The sequence below is a fragment of the Diabrotica virgifera genome, chromosome 7, assembly GCF_917563875.1.
Source record: "Diabrotica virgifera virgifera chromosome 7, PGI_DIABVI_V3a".
Taxonomy (NCBI): Eukaryota; Metazoa; Arthropoda; class Insecta; order Coleoptera; family Chrysomelidae; genus Diabrotica; species Diabrotica virgifera.
Window position 1 is genome coordinate 159,569,738 of NC_065449.1, and position 21,955 is coordinate 159,591,692.

General features: G+C 31.7%; 1 protein-coding gene across 1 annotated transcript in view; it reads right to left on the minus strand.

Moving 5' to 3' along the window:
- Positions 1-21,955, minus strand: part of LOC114336808 (phenoloxidase-activating enzyme-like) — a 55,416-nt gene that overhangs the window by 24,826 nt on the left and 8,635 nt on the right. The window contains exons 2-3 of the mRNA XM_050656272.1: positions 5,797-5,826; positions 5,630-5,739 (exon numbers count right to left, since the gene is read on the minus strand). Coding sequence (XP_050512229.1) covers positions 5,630-5,739; positions 5,797-5,826 — 140 coding nt within the window. The remainder of the gene's footprint in view (positions 1-5,629; positions 5,740-5,796; positions 5,827-21,955) is intronic.

Here is a 21,955-nt window from a genome sequence, read left to right on the forward strand (position 1 = left end):
TTTGTAGCAAATCTCAAAAAGTGCCTCTGGATGAGCGCGAATTTCGATTAAATCAAAGACGTCCCAGAAAAATGGTGATAAGCTCGATTGGTAGAGAAAAAAAAAACAAATATAATCAGATAGAACAACGGTAAAAAAAGAAAGTTACCGACGCAAAGACAAAACTTTAGCTCAAGTAAAAAACAGTACCAAGTTTTATGGTCAATCGATCGTGGAAGAACACATAGCATTTGTGCATAAGCCAGGGTGCAAATATTTCGGATATGGGTATTCGCTGTCTGGTATATCAGAAAGTATCAAATCCAGCTATTGCATGTGACGAAACAGTCGTAAATACTGGCGTTAAGGGTGATGTAATAAGGCTGTTAGGAGAACATCTTTAAAAACCGCTTCAGTGGTTTGTATGTCTGCGACATTCAAATGATCTACCCCTTGGACATCAAAAGAAGTTTGCCAGTGACCAAATCAAAAAACGTGAGGACCTTCAAACTCTCTCCTATAAAAATTTTGATTCAAACGACTACTTTGAGTTAATTAAATAACAAGAATATCACCTTACAGAACCACCTATATTCATATTCTCTAGATTTTCGAGTGACAATCTGCGAGATTTTATTAAGAATCCTAACTTAGACCCTTTTAACACTGAGATTGAGAAATATCACTGCCACAAACAACAGAACGACGTGTCAAGCTTGTGACACAAGCTTCTCTATCAGTTTGTGGAGCGTATTCGAGGGATGGATTTGTAAAAATTCGAATTGATTCCAGAAAAACTATGCCTCACTTTAATGCTAAATCGGAAAACATCTTCGAATAGAATGCTTTTACCATATTTTTTTGTAATATTTATATACCTAATTTTGTACTTTGCTTTATATTTATTTTAGTATTAAAAAACTTGGGTGACGTCAGGGAGACGGATAAGTTAGGCTATTTTGTTATAAAAAGAATGTTTTAGTATACTTTTCTTAAGTAAAATTTTTAATTGCCTTGTGAAACCAGAAAATAATTTCCAATTTAAACCGAATTTATTTATTCAAGTTCTATAAGGTATTCCATTTCCCTTACAAAAGAAATTCGCGTACTAATGTATTTTTTCTAATTTTTAGTTGCCGTGGGGGGGCAAAAAATTTTTTTTATTTCAACGCAATTTTACTAAAATACTAAATAGTGTGTTTTGTGGCAACTTTTGTGAGCTATTACATTTTCGTTCATTTTTTTAAAATTTCTAACTGTCTTGGGGGGGGGGAGCAGAAGATATTTTCCAATTTCGAAAAAATTTCACCAAAATACGTCGATTGGGCAACTTTTGTAAGGTATTACTTTTCCATCGCAAAAAAATTTTTTTCGTCTGTTAACATTTTTTCAAAATTTTTAACTCTCTTGGGGGGGGGGGGGAGAATATATTTTCCAATTTCGAAAAAATTTTACCAAAATACTTAACAGTCGAAACTTTTGTAAGGTATTACTTTTCCATCGCAAAAAAAAATATTTTTTTGGCCTTTTTCGATGCACCCTAATGCTCAAGCCTCGGATATGCATGTGTTATGCGCCGAAACGTACTGAGTGGTTTCCGAACGTCGCGCCGTTACGTGTCCGAACGCATGTGAATATCGTGTTAATGTTTGGCGCTTCGGGATGGTTCTCGGCGAAAACGGCCCAAGCTTACAGTCAACAATCATTTCAGCTGGACAGAGCAACCTGTCATACGGCCAGGTAGTCCAGTCGGGTTAGACGAATAACAGACCTAACCTTGCATTAGGAGCTGCCCCAAATTTTATTTTTCTAATCTTTAGGGAGGATCAATATTAGTATAAATTTAAAATCTCGACTGAATTCCACCGTTGCGTTAGCCGCCATCTTGATTTTAAACGAGAACCGTTTTTGCTCAATATCTCCGCCATTTTCAATTTTTTGACAAAAAGTGTAGAAACTGAAATTGTTGAAAATGCGATTTTCTATAATTTCATTTATTATAATTTTTTTCGTGCGGTCGATATTTTACGAGTTATGAGGGGAAAATTGTGAGAGTTGTAGCATAATTATTGAATTATTGAATTATCTCGTTTATTATTAGTTTTACAACAAATATGTGCCTATACAAAAATGAACAGAATTAAATTCTACACAATTTTGATCTCTTTTATTTTTTTGCTTAAATTAATATTTAAGGTAGTACGTATGCGGTAATTGCGCCAGCGTAAGACCGGATCGATTTTATAGCAATTGTTTTTGTTCACTATCTACGCCATTTTCAACTAAAATTGTTCAAAATAAAATTTCCTACAATTTCTTTTTAACAATTTTTTTCATGCGGTTGATATTTTCCGAGTTATATGGGAAAATAGTAAAAAGTGTTGGGGAAGCATAATTATTGAATTGAACTTTGTTTCTGAGCTGCCTCAAATTTTATAATTCTATCCATTAGGAGATATCAATAGTAGTGTAAATTTAAGATCTCGACTGAATTCCGCGGTTGCATTAGCCGCCATATTGATTTTAAATGAGAACTGTTGGAAAATTGTTGGAAATGCAATTTCCTACAATTTCTTTGGCACAATTTTTTTATACGATCAATATTCTCCGAGTTAAGGGGGAAAATAATGGAAGCGGACGGGAAGCATAATTATTGAATTATCTCATTTATTATTAATTTTACGACATAATTGTACATAAAAAAAATAAAGAGAACTATATTTCATACAATTTTTGAAACTTCCAATGAAACATCAACCAAACTAAGTATATAAAAGACATAAAAATACATTATATGCATTAAGTTGACTTAATTTTATTGACTAGCGGGTTTGATTGGTTGAATTTGTCTGTCGATATTTTAAGTTTTGTCAGCTAATATATCGTGATGTTTCAACAATTTTTTTTTTTTTAATTTTGGACCATTCTTCTTCTTCTTCCTCTTTATAAGCAATTCTGCTTGTTCATTGGCGGATTGATACCTCTATGGAAGGTTGTCGCTCCATCTTTTGCGCGATCGGCCGATACTTCTTCTGCCGATTGGTGATTTATCTCGTGCTATTTTGACCACACGTGTCTCCCCCATTCTGGTTATATGGTTGTTCCATTCTTTTTTTCTATTTAGTGTCCATTCGTTTATACACTGTACGTTACATTGTCTTGTAATATCTTCGTTCCTCTTTCGATCTCTCAGTGTATTTCCTGTAATTCTTCTCAGTACTCTCATCTCTGCCGTTTCCAGTAGTCTTTGTGTTGTGGCTGTATCGGGTCTTGTTTCTGATGCATATGTCATTATTGGTCTTACACTGGCTTTATAAATTCTTGACTTCATCTCAGTGTTAATATGTCGGTTTCGACATATAGTGTTATTAAGGCATCCTGCCAATCTATTTGCTTTTTGTACTTGATTTCTCACTTCTTTGTCTAGGTCTCCGTAACTTGACAATGTAATTCCAAGGTATTTTACTTCCATTTCTTGTTCAATACTGATACCATCAATTTCTATTTTACATCTGATTGGTTCTTTACTGATTACTAAAGTTTTAGTTTTTTGAGATGAAATTGTCATATTGAATTCTTTTGCTCTTATGTTAAATCTGTGGACTAATCTTTGCAGACTATCTTCATATTGGGCTATCAATATTGCGTCGTCTGCGTAGCAGAGTATTTTTACTTCTTTGTTTCCCATTCTATATCCTCTTCCTTTGTTGACGTTTTTGATGATTTCATCCATGATTAAATTGAAAAGCAGAGGACTCAATGAGGTCTCCCTGTCTTATTCCGCTGCCTATATCTACAGGTTCTGTAAGTTGTCCATCTATTCTGACTTCCATCTTGTTATTTTGGTAGATGTTCTCAATAGTTTTTATGATATCTAGAGGGATTTCTCTATTATACAGAAGGTGGATTACATCCCTGAGTCTTACTCTGTCAAATGCTTTCTTTAAGTCAATCAGACATAGAAATGCTGGTCTATTATACTCTAGTGATTTCTCAGTAATTTGCTTTATGACGAATATTGCATCTGTACACGATCTTCCAGTACGAAAACCCTGTTGTTCATCTGCTAAACTTATCTAAATCTGCTAAATTTTGGACCCTGTTGGGGGAAATTTTTCCATTTCCCCCCTTGTAAACCCGCCACTGGTTCTCTCGAAAAAATTGTAGTAAATCGTAATTGCAACAATTTCAGTTCCTACACTTTTTGTCGAAAAGTTGAAAATGGCGGAGATGTTGAACAAAAACAATTACTACAAAATGAATCAGGTCTTACGCTCGCACCTTTACCACATACGTACTACCTTAAATATTGATTTTATCAAAAAAAAAGTACGACATCAAAATTGTACAAAATTTAATTCTCTTCATTTTTGTATAGGTATATGTTTGTTGTAAAACTAATAAAAAACGAGATAATTCAATAATTCAATAATTATGCTACAGCTAAAAAAGATCAAGGCAGGTTTTGTTTATATTTGATTCAGAGTTGGACCACCATCTCCATATAGCTATTTCAGCATCCTTATGCCTCATCGGTGAAGCTCAGAAGTCTCAGCTCTGAAGGAAATACAAACAATTCTGCCAATTTAAGGCAAACCATCGCAATGCAATGAACCCACCTCTGATTATGCTACAACTGTCACTATTTTCCCCTCATAACTCGGAAAATATCGACCGCACGAAAAAAATTATAATAAATGACACTATAGAAAATCGCATTTTCAACAATTTCAGTTTCTACACTTTTTGTCAAAAAATTGAAAATGGCGTAGATATTGAGCAAAAACCGTTCTCGTTTAAAATCAAGATGGCGGCTAAAGCAACGGCGGAATTCAGTCGAGATTTTAAATTTATACTAATATTGACCCTCCCTAAAGATTAGAAAAATAAAATTTGGGGCAACTTCTAATGCAAGGTCAAATGCTATCCCGACTGGGCTAAGGGAGTATTTTCAAATTCTGGGGAATGGCCAAAGAGGCAGACTGATCCACCGTCTGACATTCCAGAATTGCGGACTATAGTTTATTCGCTTTCAAGTTGAGCTAAGACGCCAGCTTCAGACACCTGATTCGTGAGTATTTTGTGTCGTCGCAGCTTGTCGTTGGTAATAAATTAATTTATTCTATATTATAAATTAATTTCTAACCAATGGCCAGCTGCGACGACAAGAAAAACTCACAAATCAGGCGTCTGAAACTGGAGTCTTAGCTCATCTAGAAAGCGAATGAACTTTCGAATTAAAGTGTTTTTTTTTTCTTGTCAGATGGCATCTTTGACATCTGTTTTATCGGGAACCTCGTCGTGAATAATATTTGCAAGGCTATATTATATTTACTAAATATATAAATAATCATAAACATTTCAATCAACAATTTGAATATTCATTACAGAACTGTTTATTTTGTAGCATATAATTATTGTACTTTCAAAGCCAAAGCTTCACTTGCAAGAGTTAGATAATTTAAAAGATATTGAAGATCTTTGTTATTATCTTTGAATAAGTTAACATAATTTGAGAAAGAATACAACCTTGCAGCAGGTATTAAATTGTATCTCTCGGTTTTTTTATTTTCCTCGACAATACAAACTGGACCTAAATTTTATTACGTTTTCCCTTTTATAATAAATTTAATAAATAACTAGGTATTACCATATGAGGAAATTCTCCTTTTTTTGCTAATTTTTCTCCAGTTATGCGGGTATCAAGCGGGTCAGGCGAAATGTGATTAATTATGGAGTCGTCTTTATATCTTCGACACACTGAAATATAAAAATATATTATTATCGATAAATTTATTATAAATACTGCAAACTTACCTTCATTGGCAATAGCACCTGGACCCCAGTCTAAAATTATTAAGAAATATTATTACAGGTCCGGTCCTGAACATGGTAACACAAACTGTGTTTATATTTCAGTCCCAAAAAATCATCTTTTTCATAGTAGTTTATATCCAAATAAACTTGAAAATAAGCAAAAAGTAATAGTTTGTAGTGCAGTTACCTTACGGAATAAACCAGTGAGTTTTTATTATTTATTTATTCAAAACATTACAAAGCATACCGTTTGTAAGGTTAAGTGACGGCCGACAGGCCAGTTCTCGGAACTAGTTCTGGTTCTGAAACTGGTTCATAATTACTAATAAGTTTACCAAATGAGACCAGATCCGACCTAACTAATTTATCAACAATCATGACTGAAGATCATCAACAACCTCAAAACAAAACCTCATATTTAGCTGTGCTTAACAATGCTTCTTCAATTCAGTTTCCTTCAAAGCTTCAAGCAATTTTATTTAATTCGCTACCTGATACTAAAATAGAAGAGTATTTAATAGCACTTGGTGAAGTTGTTCATCCACGGAATATTTTATTTTCATCAAGGCTATCAAATAACAGAATATGTATTTATCTCTTCAGCGAGTCCCTGGTGGAAAAATTTATGTCCGGTCCAGCAGAAATAACAATTAAAGGCAAAAATCTAAAAGCACGAAAATTGATAACTCCGAACGAAAGACTGTTACTATCGGGTGTTTGCCATTCTATTCCACATATTCTAATAGATAATGAGTTAACCAAATTCGGTCTTAAATTAATGTCACCTTTAACCTTCCTTAGAATCGGTAGTCAACTTCCAGAATTTCAACACGTCCTCAGTTTTAGAAGACAAACTTATATTCAACCACTTTTAGATATATACCTTCCTTCTTCTTTCTTAATGTCATATGATCAAACTTCGTATCGCATATATTTAAGTTTAGATAAACCTTCATGTTTTATCTGTAAGAACACAGGTCACATTGCAGCAAATTGTCCAAATCATAATCAACAAAATGCTTCCTCTCATATCCAACACCAACCGCAACAACCAATACAACAACAACCAATACAACAACAAACAATACAACAACAACAACCAGTACAACAACAACCAATAAAACAACAACCACAAGATTCCCCACAGTCTATTCCATCACCCCTAGAAATGGAACCAAATCATCTAGTCAGTAATTCTAGTGCCGAACCTTCACTTAACCAACAAACAGATACTAATTTAATGCCCCCCGTATTAATTATGGAAACTAATTGTACATCTAAGGATCAGTCATCTACCAGTAAGAGAACAATTTCGGAAATTAATTCTACTCCATCTCCCACTGAAGAATTAGATAAAGAATTTAAAATACCAACACAAACCAAAAAGAAACAAAAAAAGCAAACTGAATCTATCACATCAATTCAGGAAATAATGATGCCAACAAAAACAGTATTTGACGATACGTCAAATAATTTTAACTTAAGATATTATGAACAAACTGTTGACTTTTTTGAAAATTGTACTAGCTCGACTAACCCCCTGAGTTTACTACAAACATACACAACGGATATATATAACTTTGTAAGCATGAAACAATAATTAAGCCATACTTTACAGAAAAAAGCATGAAAACCAAATGCACTAAATTATTATAAAAATTCCAAAAACTGCTAGACGATCCCACTTATCAAGGTAGTGATTGTTCGACAAATTCAGCTCCAGAAATAAACTAAAATCTTCGATCCGATATTACAATGGAATGTTAACGGGTTTTATCCCCGTTTAGAAATGTTTAAACATTTATGTTCAATAATCTCACCATCAATAATATGTTTACAAGAAACAAACTTTAAAGGATATCATAGTTATGACATGAAGAATTATTCTTGTTTCCATAAAAAACCGAGACAACGCAAATATCGCTAGTGGAGGAGTTGTTACGTATGTTAACAAAAAATATGAATCAGAAGCATTAGTAATCAATAGTAATTTAGAAGTAGTAGGAGTATCAGTGTCCTTTCAACAAAAAATGAATGTCTGTAATATTTATATTCCACCTGACTTACCTATCACAGAAGCAGATATTTCAGATGTATTAGATCAGATTCCCACTCCCAGAATAATCGTTGGTGATTCTAACAGCCATAATCCAATATGGGGATCTCTTGGAATAAATTCCAAGGGCAAAATTTTAGAAAACATAATTAACTCAAAAAACCTAAACGTACTGAATGATGGACAATCAACAAGATATAATATTCATACCTATCGACCTGTCACTATGTGATCCTGTACTGTCAGCAAAATTTTCATGGAATGTAATTCCGTTTTTATTTGGAAGTGATCATTATCCTATTAAAGTCTCTTTTAACACTAATTATGAAGATACTAATACAACCCCAATTCCAAAATAGAATCTAAAGAAAGCCGATTGGTATTTATTCAAAAAGTATATTCAACAGAACTGCCATAGCTTAAAAGAAGTCACCGAAAATCATCATATAGATGAAATTTTGAATTCGTTTATATCATTAATTATTAAAATCTCCTTTAACAGTAATTATGAAGATACTAATACAACCCCAATTCCAAAATGGAATATAAAGAAAGCCGATTGGTATTTATTCAAAAAGTATATTCAACAGAACTGCCATAGCTTAAAAGAAGTCACCGAAAATCATCATATAGATGAAATTTTGAATTCGTTTATATCATTAATTAGGCTATTGATTATGTACTATAGAAAGGAACTACAACGTTAACGGGGTTTTATTACTTCATATGGTCAATGAATCTCTATATATGAAAAAACAGCGGAGTGCTACCATTTAAAGGGGTGCGTTTTTGAGAAATGGGTGAATTAGTCCCTGGGCACAGGTTACATTAGGGTGAGTTCTATGCACATTTGGTACAAACACGTCTACATATAAATTGTACCTGGTTAAATTTCCTATCTAAATATAACTTTTTAAAGTCAAAGATACTTTTTTTTACAAAAATATATTCAAAAGAAAAAGCCCAAAGAAACCCAAAAGAAAGAAATTTTGTTTTTTATCCCATAACTTTTGTCCATGGGGATACAGGTATAGACATAGCTTCACAGAAAAAAAACTTACAAATTTTCTCTTTAAAATGATGCTTAGTAGAGGTCGTTAGGATTTACAATTTTCGCAATATGATTTTTCAAAGTTCGCCACTCACAGCAATTTTGGGCAATTTTCCTTGTTATTTCGCAAATATTTTTCTGTAACTTTTTTCTACGCAACTTTAGGCATATGCAATGGTACATGTAAGAGGAACAGAAATCAATTACCTTTAAAATGTTCTACTGTATAATGTTGTACGACTTCTTTTAAAGAGGTTATCTTTTTCAAGATTTTATACTTTTAACAAGTTTTTATATTTTTTACGATTATTTTTTAAATTTCCCATTATAACTTTTTTTCTTCTAAATTTAGGTATATATTATATAATAAAAAAGAAAGCTTATTCTGTTTACTTTAAAATGGTGTATTATAAAAAATTCTAGGATTATTTTTGAATAAGATATGCTTTTTCAAAATGGAATAAGTACTTGCAACGATTTTTGATTTTAGGATTATTTTTTAAATTTCTCCTTATAACTTTTTTATGTGATTGTGTGTTACGATTGAATCTTATTTTTTATAGGTAATACTTTGGATCCACTTGACTCGGCCGGGCAAACTTCAAAATATGGATTAATTCCAATATTTACTCTCAAAGTTCCTGCACCACAAGCTTTGCCTGAAAAAGTAGCATGTAAATGTACCAAAGGATGTACAAAAAACTGCGGTTGTAGGAAGATAGGAATTAGTTTTTCAAGATTCTGCAAAGGGTGCATGTGCATGGGTACTAATTATGGGACTCTAAGATAACTGAGGTGTCAGAGGAAGATATTGAAGCTAATGCTAACGAAGAGATGGACTTTGATTTTGAAATTTTTTAAATGTCAACGTTTAAATAATTTTAACTAAAGTGATGTTCTCTAAGACTAATGTTTATGTAATTTTTGTAAAAGAAATAATTTTAAATAATACAGGTAAAAAAATATTAAAGAATCACTCGGTTTCCATTATTTAAATATAGATGATACACCATTTTAAAGAACAGAAAGTAAGCCCTCTTTATTTAGCAATATATAGTATATTCATGTACAAGAAAAAAAAAGTTATATTGAGAAATTTAAAAAATAATCCTAAAATCAAAAAGCGTTGCAAGTACTTATTACATTTTGAAAAATAATATCTTATTCAAAAATAATCCTCGAATTTTTTGTAATACAAAATTTTAAAGTAAACAAAATAAGCTTTTTTATTATATAATATAATATATACCTAAATGTAGAAGAAAAAAAGTAATAATGAGAAATTTCAAAAATAATCGTAAAAAATGTAAAAAATAATATTTTTTTATATTAGGTATTATATATAATATAATATAATATTATATTATATATACTATATATAATATAATATTATATAATATACAATATATCATATAATAATATAATTTTATTTTTATATTATATTATAAAAAATCGTTAAAAGTATAAAACTTTTAAAAACCATAATCTCTTTAAAAAAAAAGTCGTATAACGTTAGACAGTAGACCATTTTAAAGCTAATTGATTTCTATTTCTATTACGTGTACCATTTCATATACCTAAAGTTACGTGGAAAAAAGTTACAGAACAATATTTGCGAAATTATAAGGAAAATTGCCCAAAATTGCTGTGAGTGGCGAACTTTGAAAAATCATATTTCTAAAACTGTAAATCCTAATGACCTCTACTACACAACATTTTAAAGAAGAAATATGTAGGTTTTTTTTCTGTAAAGTAATGTCTATACCTATATCCTCGTGGACAAAAGTTATGGGACAAAAAACAAAATTTCTTTCTTTTGGGTTTCTTTGTGCTCTTTCTTTTGAATACATTTTTGTAAAAAAAAGTATCATTGACTTTAAAAAGCCATATTTAGATAGGAAATTTAACCAGGAACAATTTTTATGTAGGTATGTTTATACCAAAAGTGAATAGAACTCACCCTAATGTAACCTGTGCCCAAGGACTAATACACCTATTTCTCAAAAACGCACCCCTTTAAATGGTAGCACTCCGCGGTTTTTTCATATATAGATGTCCATTCACCATATGAAATAATAAAACCCCGTTAAGGTTGTAGTTCCTTTTAGCTATCGTATTTTGAATATTATCAATAGCCTAAATCCATCTTGCCGGTGAAAATCATATAGGTAAAACGCAAACTCTACATAAAAGAAATTCATTACCATGGTGGAACGCAGAGTGTACTGACATAATAAAGAAATATAAAAAATCCTTTAACAAATTGAAACGTCACAAAACACTTGAAAATACTATATAATATAAGAAGTTACGGGCTCAAGCTAGATATATAACTAAAAAGAATAGAAAAAATCTTGGCAAGAATTTATGTCTTCTATTAATTCCACTATGCCTATAAGCACCGTATGGGAAAAAGTTAGAAAAATATCTGGAAGTAGTACCTATAAAAAGATTCCATTTCTATGCACTAACAAACAGATAGTAACATCTAATAATGAAATAGCAGATTTATTAGCAAAACAATTTGAAATGAACTCCAGCAATAACAACTTTTCTAAAGAATTTATCAATACCAAGATGATTTCGGAAAATAAATTAATAGATTTTAATTGCATTGAAGATAATCCTCTTAATATAACATTTACCATGGAAGAGCTTAATCACTCTTTAAGTACCAGCAAAAAATCGGTGCCAGGACCAGATGATATTCCTGTTAGTTTCTTACAAAATCTACCAGATAATGGAAAACAATATCTTCTTAACCTATACAACAGAATTTGGACTAATAATGAGTTTCCCACAAAATGGACGCAGGCGATAATAGTTCCATTACTAAAACCAAATAAACCACGAACTGATCCCGAATCTTATAGGCCAATTTCGCTTACCAACACAATGTGTAAAATCTTGGAAAAAATGGTGAATAATAGACTAAGGTGGTTTTTGGAAAATAACAAATTAATAATCAATGAACAAAGCGGCTTTCGCAGGACCAGGTCCACTATAGATAATTTAATTGACCTAGAATCCGAGATAAATGAATCGTTTGCAATTGGACAGGAATGTCTTGCGGTTTTTTTCGATATAACAAAAGCGTTTGACATGGCTTGGAGATACGACATTCTTAACACATTAAGTCATTGGGGCGTCAAAGGCAACATGCTATATTTCATTCAAAATTTTATTAGTAAGAGACAATTTAAGGTTAAGATAAATGGTACACTATCCAGCACTAAAGACCAAATAAATGGAACACCTCAAGGATCTGTTATTAGTTCAACACTATTCTTAGTAGCAATAAACAAAATCTTAGAAAACTTTCCAAAACTTGTTAAAGCGAGATTATACGCTGACGATTTAGTTATATATTCAAGAGGAAAAAATATTCTTTCTATACAGAAAAATTTACAATGTGCATTAAATCACCTTGAAAACTGGTCGAAAGCTGTAGGATTGAAATTCTCTACAACCAAAATTAATGTATTTTAGTTTCAAAAAAACGGCAGTCTACAACTCCAGATCTTCAGTTATATGGAAACAACTTAACTTATGTGGAACACTTAAAATTTCTAGGAATGATCTTTGATAAAAAACTATCTTGGAAGTACCACATTATGCACATTAAACAATCCTGTCAATCGGGTTTCAATTTAATGCGTACACTGTGCAATCGTAATTGGGGCTCAGATTGTAAAAGTTTGATTGTTATTTAGAAATCTCTAGTACGATCCAAACTCGATTATGGATCAATTTTATACTCATCTGCAAAGAAGACACTTCTTGCTCAACTAGAAGTCATACAAAATACAGCATTAAGAATAGCCACAGGAGCATTCTGTACTAGCCCAATTAATAGTTTACAATGTTTAACCGGAAAACCATCTTTAAATTTCCGAAGAATGTACTTGTCATTAACCTACGCTTCATCCATATATGCAATAAAATCGCATCCCACTTTCCACCACACTATTGCAGAACGTTTCAAAGAAACTTATGTAAATAAAAAAAGAACAAACCCCACCTTTTACGAGAAAATCAGAAGATGTCTCTCTCTCCATAATATTCAATTCCCAAAATTTTTTAATCAGACAAATACAGTTACTTCTCCCCTCTGGACCTTTCCTCCTGCAATATGTGATCTAACTCTTTCTAAATACAGTAAGTTTGATACCCCCCATGCAACAATTATTCAATCTTTTCTCAACATACTTGCTTCTTTCCCAGATCATTGTTATATTTATACAGATTAATCTAAACTGCTGATGGTGTGGGATCGGCTCTTCTAGATTCAAACAAACACTATATTACAATTTAAATTATCTTCCACTTGCAGTATTTACTCTGGAGAACTATATTTAATTCTGCAAGCCCTCATTCACATTCGTACTCAAAAAATTCCAAAATCTGTCATAATTACCGACTCTCTCAGTGCATTACATACGATAGAACAGTTATATAAAAGTATTTTAATAAAAGAACAATTGCATTTACTGAAGAACACGATGCAGCAAGTAAGCTTTATATGGGTTCCATTACACATTGGACTTCGAGGAAACGAAAAAGCAGATTTCTATGCCAGAGAAGCAATACACAGTGCGTCTTCAGTGTTAGTGAACTTAGTGCCTGTTTCCGATTACAAACCATTCCTTAACCCATTAGCGCCCAGCGTTACCATATGGTAACGTAAAACACATGATTTTTAAAAATTCTGCAGTATGCCCATGGAATTAGTCAGCCACATATTTTGAGAACTATCGTTTCTAGGAATACTTCAGGCACCTATAAAACGTAACGGATTCGTATTTTAGCCTTTTCTCAACCGTCGAGAGATAATCGTATGACAGTGTGGTTTAAATTTATAGAAAAAGATTGACGTCCGTTTTGCGTAAGCAATTTTTGATAGTCTTCAAGTAACTATATTTGCATATTTAAAAAAAAAAACTCAGTTTATTATACCCCAACTTATTATAAATTGTTGTATTTAATCCACAATTAAATGTAGCGAATTCGGTAGGAATATTCAAAGTACGCCGTTACCATATGGTTGCGGTGGGCGCTTACGGAGTCACAATCTTATTTTTTTCAGTCGTGGATTTTTGTTAGCAGAAGCAATAGTGTTACTGGTCCGATGAAAAGATAACTCTGTTGTTACAATAGCATCTACGAGTTGTGATGGTTCTGCATTGGGCACGGTAAGAAGATTCATGAAGGCAGATCTCATGAAGAAAAAGGCCACATTCAAGTAAGTCGGCCTCACTATATTGCTGAATACAACAAAATATGGTGGGTACGGACTGGATGGGTCAAGGTGTTTCAACCTACCGAGTAGCAATTTGCAGTAAAAATGGTACTGGCAAATTATAACATGGTTGTTGGATGTTGCAGTCCATAATTCATGGCATTTATATAAAAAAAATATATCCTTGCTATCGTTTAGGAGAGAATTGCCACAAGTTCTTCTCGCAAGATATGGAAGTCGTCCCTTATATACAGGAAGACCTAGTCTACATAGACAGAACTTGCTAGATCTTCGTTTGGATCGTTTCGACCATTTGTTACATCAAGCAGTAGAAGGCGATGTGCTGGAGACAGATGTACAAGATCTGGACGAACAATGTGTAAAAAATGCAAGGTTGGTTTGTGTGTTAATTGTTTTATAGGATACCAGACCAGACGATGAAAATATTCTCAAATAAATATTTAAAAAATTTAAAATGTTGGTTCCAACGATCCTAAAAATTCCTTAAGCGCCCATCGTTACCATATGGTAACACCATATAATTTTTTTAAAAAAACACAGGAAACCGAAAAACTTGTTTTTTGGATTAAATTATTAACACTTTCATCGAATTAACCCTAAAAGTAAAGATTTTTAAATAAAAAAAAACCTGGGCGTTAATGGGATAAAGAAAAAATGTTAAACAAATGGGAAAACGCATGGAATCTTTCACAATAATCTCTACACACAATAAAGCCCTCAACTGAACCTTGGTGTGAGATAGACCTAAATCGCCAGCTGTTTGTGAAGCTAAATCGTTTACGCATAGGGCATAGCAGACTTACTCACAGCTACCTAATCTCTAAATCAAATCGCCCTATTTGTGACCTGTGTAATGTGTGTAATTGCGACATCAATGTAACACATATATTAATAGAGTGTCCTAAATATATTAATGAAAGACAAAAACACTCCATGCCTCTCAATATAAAAGCAGTCTTAGGATCAGACTGTAAGCTTACAAATTTGTTTAATTATTTGAAAGACATTAATGTTTTAAACAAACTATAACCACTGTTAACATTTTGTAAACCTCTTTCTTAATTTGTAAATTATAATATTGTTACCTAAATGTGAACTTATGTAATAATCAAAATGCTATTAGATTTAAGTAACCATGTATCAATGACAGTACAGCTAATAACCCAAAGTGGTTGATGCTGATAACAATAAAAAAAAAATATTATTACATATTTAGTAAACTCCAAAGATACTCTAATAACATAAACACCACGCAAAATATGATAATGACTTGCTTCGCAACTTGTTTCCCGAACGCAAGTTCTCCGCTCTACGACAAGCAACGTGGAGCAGAACTACAACACAGAGCGGAGCAAAGGGTACCCTCCGTTAAGATAGGCAAAATGCCCTCACTCTCAGAATTCAATTTTTTTAAATTTTTTTACGTTCTGTGCAATTAAAAAATGAGATAACGCGGATTTTTAGCTCGCCACCCACCTTACCCCTCCCCCCATAGCCAAAGACGTAGATTTTTAGATTTAATTTTTTTTAGTTGGGATGCAATTGATTTAAAAATTTCAAAAAATTCACGCGTGTAGCTGAGGCTTTTACATAACATGTCCATTTTTTATGGATCCTTAGGTCGAGTGTACATAACCTCAATTTTTTTTTTTAACTTTTTTAAAACCTATAACTTTTTTTTGGAGGGGGCTGCAGGTCCAATTTTTTTTGAATTATGTGTATTTTATCAAAAGCTATCTCCCTGATTTTTTTCAGATATTTTCGTCAGGTGCGCCATCTTGAAAAATCCGGAAAACTGTTTTTTTAGGGGGTTTTTGGGGATTTTCTCAATTTTATAGACTGCAACATAGATCAACTCAAGGTTTTGTTAATAGATTATGTATAATTTGAAATAACTGAGTATATTAGTATATTCAAAAATTGGGCGAAACACTTTTAAACCCCCCAAAACCATGTTGGTTTAAAGTTTTGTAAGGATTTTTGCGGGTCTAATTATTTTTTTTTGAGGTCGATACAGCCTGAATATATTTTTTTATTTTTTTACGTTCTATGTGATTTTAAAAGATTAGGACTCAACGCAATTTTAGCCCACTTCCCCTATTCCCCCTCCCCCACAGCCAAAAATGTCAATTTTTCGATTTTATTTTTTTTTAAGTTGGTTTGCAATTAAATTATAAATGTTGTTCTGAAGCTATTTCTTTGTGGCATTTTTGTAATGAACTATTCTAAATGGGAAATAAGCCACAATTTAACAAAAAAATGATTTTATTTTCCATCTGTAATGCGATAGAGAGAATTCGATAATCACTGACGCACTGAAAAAATGGTTTGGGACGATCTATATAAATAAGTCAGATTATATTAAATTATTAGAAGATTTTTTACCAAGCAACATTTTTGTTTAATTTATTAATATTTTGTATTGTGACAAGGACGTCCGTGGCGGACATAGAAACGTTAATAAAATAATTTTTAGTTAAATTGTGATTTATTTCGCATTTAGAGTAGGTAGTAATGATTAAATTATAAATTATAAAAAATTCACACGCACAGCTGAGGCTTTTAGAGAACATCTATTTTTATGGACCCGAAGGTCGAGATATTATAACCTCATTTTTTTTGTTTTTTAATAGGTACGTATAACTTTTTTGGCGATGGATGCTAATTTTTTTTGTGTTTTGTGTATTTTACAAACCATCTACGTTTGGCTCATAATGCAAATAGTCCCCGCTGTATGCTTGTCCCGTTAGGTAAATTATTCCGATAAATTTTTTTGCACAAACTTACTCAAAAACAGGTCCTTATAACAAATCCACAAGGTGCCAGGCAGTACCGCGGTAGGAAAATTGTTTAAATATTATTTAAACGAATTCAAAAAATCAATTTTTTCACTTCGGACAAATTTGTTTTAGATTCTCTGGATCAAGATGAGCAAAAAAAGTATCTTGTGATTTTTCTATAAAATTGACTTGTCGAGTTACATGCAATTTCAAATTTGAAAAACGCGAAAATGGCTATTTTCACGGCTTAATAACTCGATTAAAAATTATTATTCGCTCTGAGCGTTAACAAAGTGTCAAAGCAAAATCGACCGACCTGCTCATGGTGGCGGTTTTTTGAAATTTTATCAGGACGCTTTATGTATGTTTAAATGAGACATAAAAAAAATGCCGTGTCACGCTAGTGATATTATGTATTAATATAAACAGAAAATAAAAACGCACTTAATCTGATATAAATTCTTCTATTTCCAATATTGAATATCAGTTTGATTTTGTATACATAACCTCACTATCGCAGTTTATGTCAATAAATCTTTATTAACGGAAAAGAAAATATTTTTGTTGCACTATAAATTACAGTATAAATTAATAACTAATGAATTCTAACAATTGTATTCGGTTATTATCACTACAAAATAAAATATTCAAGTTTAACAAAATAATCCCATAAGACTCAATGTTAAAACGTCCTGACAAAATCTGACAGCGTGTCACGTGACTGTAAGTAGAGGGGAGACGCACGGAGCCAATTATGAAAGTCATAAAGTGACCAACTCAAAGCTTAAAGCCCCCCCTGCAATATCCTAACGAAATTGTTGTCATTATTTTATTACTATTATTTTTAATAATTAAAAATGAGCGCTAAGCATGTATTGAAGCGGCCGTCCGCGAGAGAGAGAGAGAGAGATGTACAATATTCATTGGACGTTTTAAAAAAATATCGATTAGAAGTCAAAAATACGTTTTAAAAATTAAAAAAGGAATTTTGAGGTAATATGTATTGTACACTCGACCTACACGGGTATATAAAAATAGATAAGTTTTGTAGAAGCCTCATAACATTTGTAAATTAATTGCAACTTTAAACAAAAAAAATAGAAAAATTGACGTTTTTTGTGGGGACAGGGGGAGGGGGTGGTGGGCTAAAAATGCGATTAGTCTTATTTTTTAATCCCATATAACGTAAAAAAATGAAAAAAAAAATTCAGGCTGTATCGATCTCAAAAAATATCATTAAGCCCGCAAAAACCCTTACATAACTTAAAAAAAAAATGGTTTTTGGGGGGTTTAAAGGTGTTATGCCCAATTTTCGATAATCCTTAAATACTCATTTATTTCAAATTATACATAATCTATTAACAAAACCTTGAGTTGATCTATGTTGCAGTCTATAAAATGGAGAAAATCCCTAAAAACCCCTTAAAAAAGAGTTTTCGGGATTTTTCAAGATGGCGCACCTGACGGAAAAATCTGAAAAAAATGAGAGAGATAGATTTTGATAAAATACACAAAATGCAAAAAAAATTGTACCTGCAGCCCTCTCCAAAAAAAGTTATAGGTTTTAAAAAAGTAAAAAAAAAATTTTGAGGTTATGTACACTCGACCTAAGGGTCCATAAAAAATGGACATGTTTTGTAAAAGCCTCAGCTACACGCGTGAATTTTTTGAAATTTTTAAATCAATTGCAACCCAACTAAAAAAAAATTAAATCTAAAAATCTACATTTTTGGCTGTGGGGGAGGAGTAAGGGGGGTGGCGAGCTAAAAATCCGCGTTATCTCATTTTTTAATCGCACAGAACGTAAAAAAATTTAAAAAATTGAATTCTGAGGGTGAGGGCATTTTGCCTATCTTAACGGGGGGTACCCTTTGCTTTAGTCGAGGAAATGAAACTGAAAAAATGACAAAACCTCGCAATTTTTTCATCCAGCATCGATTTGTACATAAATTTGGGATTAGGCTCATTTCACCCTCTAGTTCGTTTTCTATATTAAACCGTTGTACGCTTTTGGTATTTTAAGGGTGAAAACAACCCCTAATTGTAAAAAATTATAAAATAACATTTTAAACTTTAATATTGTCAATAGTTCATTCTTATTAGTTACATAATTATTGTTTTATATTTTAAGATATAATATCATAATATTGCAACCCTTACAACCACCCTTGTTGGAGCTATATACAGGGTGTTAGTAAATAAGTATGAAAAATTTTAAGGGCTAACTCTAAATAAAAAAATAATGCCGGTTTGCTCGATAAATATATATCCGCAAATGCTTCGTTTGCGAGATTCGGGGTGTTGAAAATTTTATTTCAAACTACCAATTTATTTATTTCTCTAAAACCAGTTGAGGTATGAAAATAAATTTTGGTGTGTTTTAGGAGGTAGCTATTGCGCATTTTTTGACATACAAGCAAGAATTTTTTATTCATCATTGGCGCGCATACGGGTAATACTCTGAGTTTTTTTAAAGAAAAAAGTAGTACGCCACTGGGATATTTTAAATAAAAAAATCTTTTTAAATTCCACGTTTAATTTTTCATAAAAAACTTTTCTTGCCTTTTTTTCACATAATGCACCGTTTCTATGCAAAAAAAATAAAACATCTTGGCGCGTATTTTTAATTTCTTAATACATCATCAAGACTTATCCAATATAATAATACTAAACTACAACAATAACAGAAAATATTACCAACAAGATTTCAACTAGATGCAAAGCTGCAAAAAATGTTTAAAATGATCTCCTTTACAGGTAACAGAAGAATTTTATATTCATCATTGGCGCGTACGGGTAATGGTCTGAATTTTTTGAAGAAAAAAATAGTATGCCACTGAGATATGTCAAACTAAAAATCATTTTTGAATTCCTCGTTCAATTTACGACAAAAAATCTTTATTACCTTTTTTTCATACGAGGCGCCGTTTTTATTCAAAAAAAAATATAACCTCTTAACGCTTACAAAGTATTTGAGGTAGTTTCCATAGAAACTTAATTCAAATACTTTGTAAACGTTAAGATGTTTTATTTTTTTACATAAAAACGGCGCCGCACATGAAAAAAAGGCAAGAAAGATTTTTTGTCGTAAATTGGACCAGCAATTCAAAAATGATTTTTAATTTGACATATATCAGTGGCGTACCATTTTTCTCTTAAAAAATTCAGACGATTACCCGTATGCGCGCCAATGATGAATATAAAATTCTTCTATAACCTCTAAAGGAGGTCTTTTTTAACATTTGTTTTAGCTCACCACCTATTTAAAATCTTATTATTAATATTTTCTGTTATTGTTCCAGTTTAGTATTATCATTGGATATTAAAATTTCTTGATAATGTATTCAAAAAATGAAAAATACGCGTCAAGATGTTTTATTTTTCTGCATAAAACCGGTGCACCGTATGCAAAAAGGCAAGAAAGGCTTTTAATCATAAATTAGGCGTGGAATTTAAAAATAATTTTTAATTTGAAATATCTCAGTGGCTTACTATTTTTTTCTTTAAAAATTTCAGACCATTACCCGTAGGTGCGCCAATGATGAATACAAAATACTTAATTGTATGTCCAAAAATGCGTAATAACTACCTCCTAAAACTCACCAATTTTCATTTTCATGGTCTTAGCAACTGGAGCAATAAATAAATTGGCAGTTGGAAATAAAAATTTCCATACCCCGTATCTCGGAAACTAAGCATTTGCGGACATATTATGTTTATAAAGCAAACCGACATTAATTTTGCATGTAGAATTAGCCCTTAAAATTTTTCATACTTATTTACTAACACCCTGTATAAAAAATTTACTTAACCTAAAATAATAATTTCGGCTTGCATCGATTTACACAAAAATTTGAGATTAGGATCATCTCACCCTGTACTTCATATTCTGTGTCATGCTCAAGGGCGTAGATTATTTTTAGGTGTGTAAACTACACCTTATTGTCAAAAAATTATATAATATCATTGTAAATTTTAATATGGGTAAAATTTGGTTTTGATTGGTTAAATAATGATTGTTTTATGCTAAAGGATATAATACCATATTTCAACCCTTAAAAACCACCCTTAATAACATTGCAATTTTTCTAAGTAGATAATTCAATAGATCTGTACAGAACAAAAAGTAGAATAACAAAAACATTTATTTACACAAAAATACGAATTTACAAATATCGTCGGTATATTGCGAAAACCAGGTAAATGACAAATTTTAAAATATTGAGTTAAGTATACCAAAATTCTCAGCTTTTTACGCTCTACATACAGGTAAAACCCAGTAAATGATACGAATTACCATTCAGCAGATAATTTCTGCGATAAACAAATAAGTTACACATAACCAACTTTTCATTTTCAAGTAAAACAATATATCGCTACTTACTTCCACAAAATTAAAGTTCTGTTGCATGTAAAACCAAATAAGCGCACATACATTATTTTGCCGGACAACAATATATTTTTACTGCTGTAAATCATATTCAGTAAAAAGGTGATAAATGTCTTTAATACATTTTACATGTACATTTTATTAAAATTTCTCATTCATATCGACTGTTAAAATCGATAGTATCGACTACGTTTCTTTGAATGGTCAAGAGGTGCAGGTATGTGAGAAGTTTTTTTGTAAGACACTTTGTATATTAGCGTCGTTAATGCAAGATGTTGTAAGAAAAGTTGATATTCTATGTTGTTATGCAGATACGGGCAAAAGAGACAAGCATATACTGCCAAATAAAACAAGCAATGAAAACCGAAAAATTGTGAAGGCTCATATTGAGTCTTTTCCAACCATGGTCCCACATTATATTCGCCAAAGTTCGAACCGTAGATATTTGGGCAAAAATTTGAGTATAAGGAAAATGTATCAACTTTTTATAAATGATTGTCAGCTGAAGAAACCGGAAGGTATTAATGAAATTACATACCGAAGAATATTTTCCAACGACTATAATTTAAGCTTTTTTTCTTAAATAAGATCAATGTTTAGTTTGTAATAACTAATACTTATT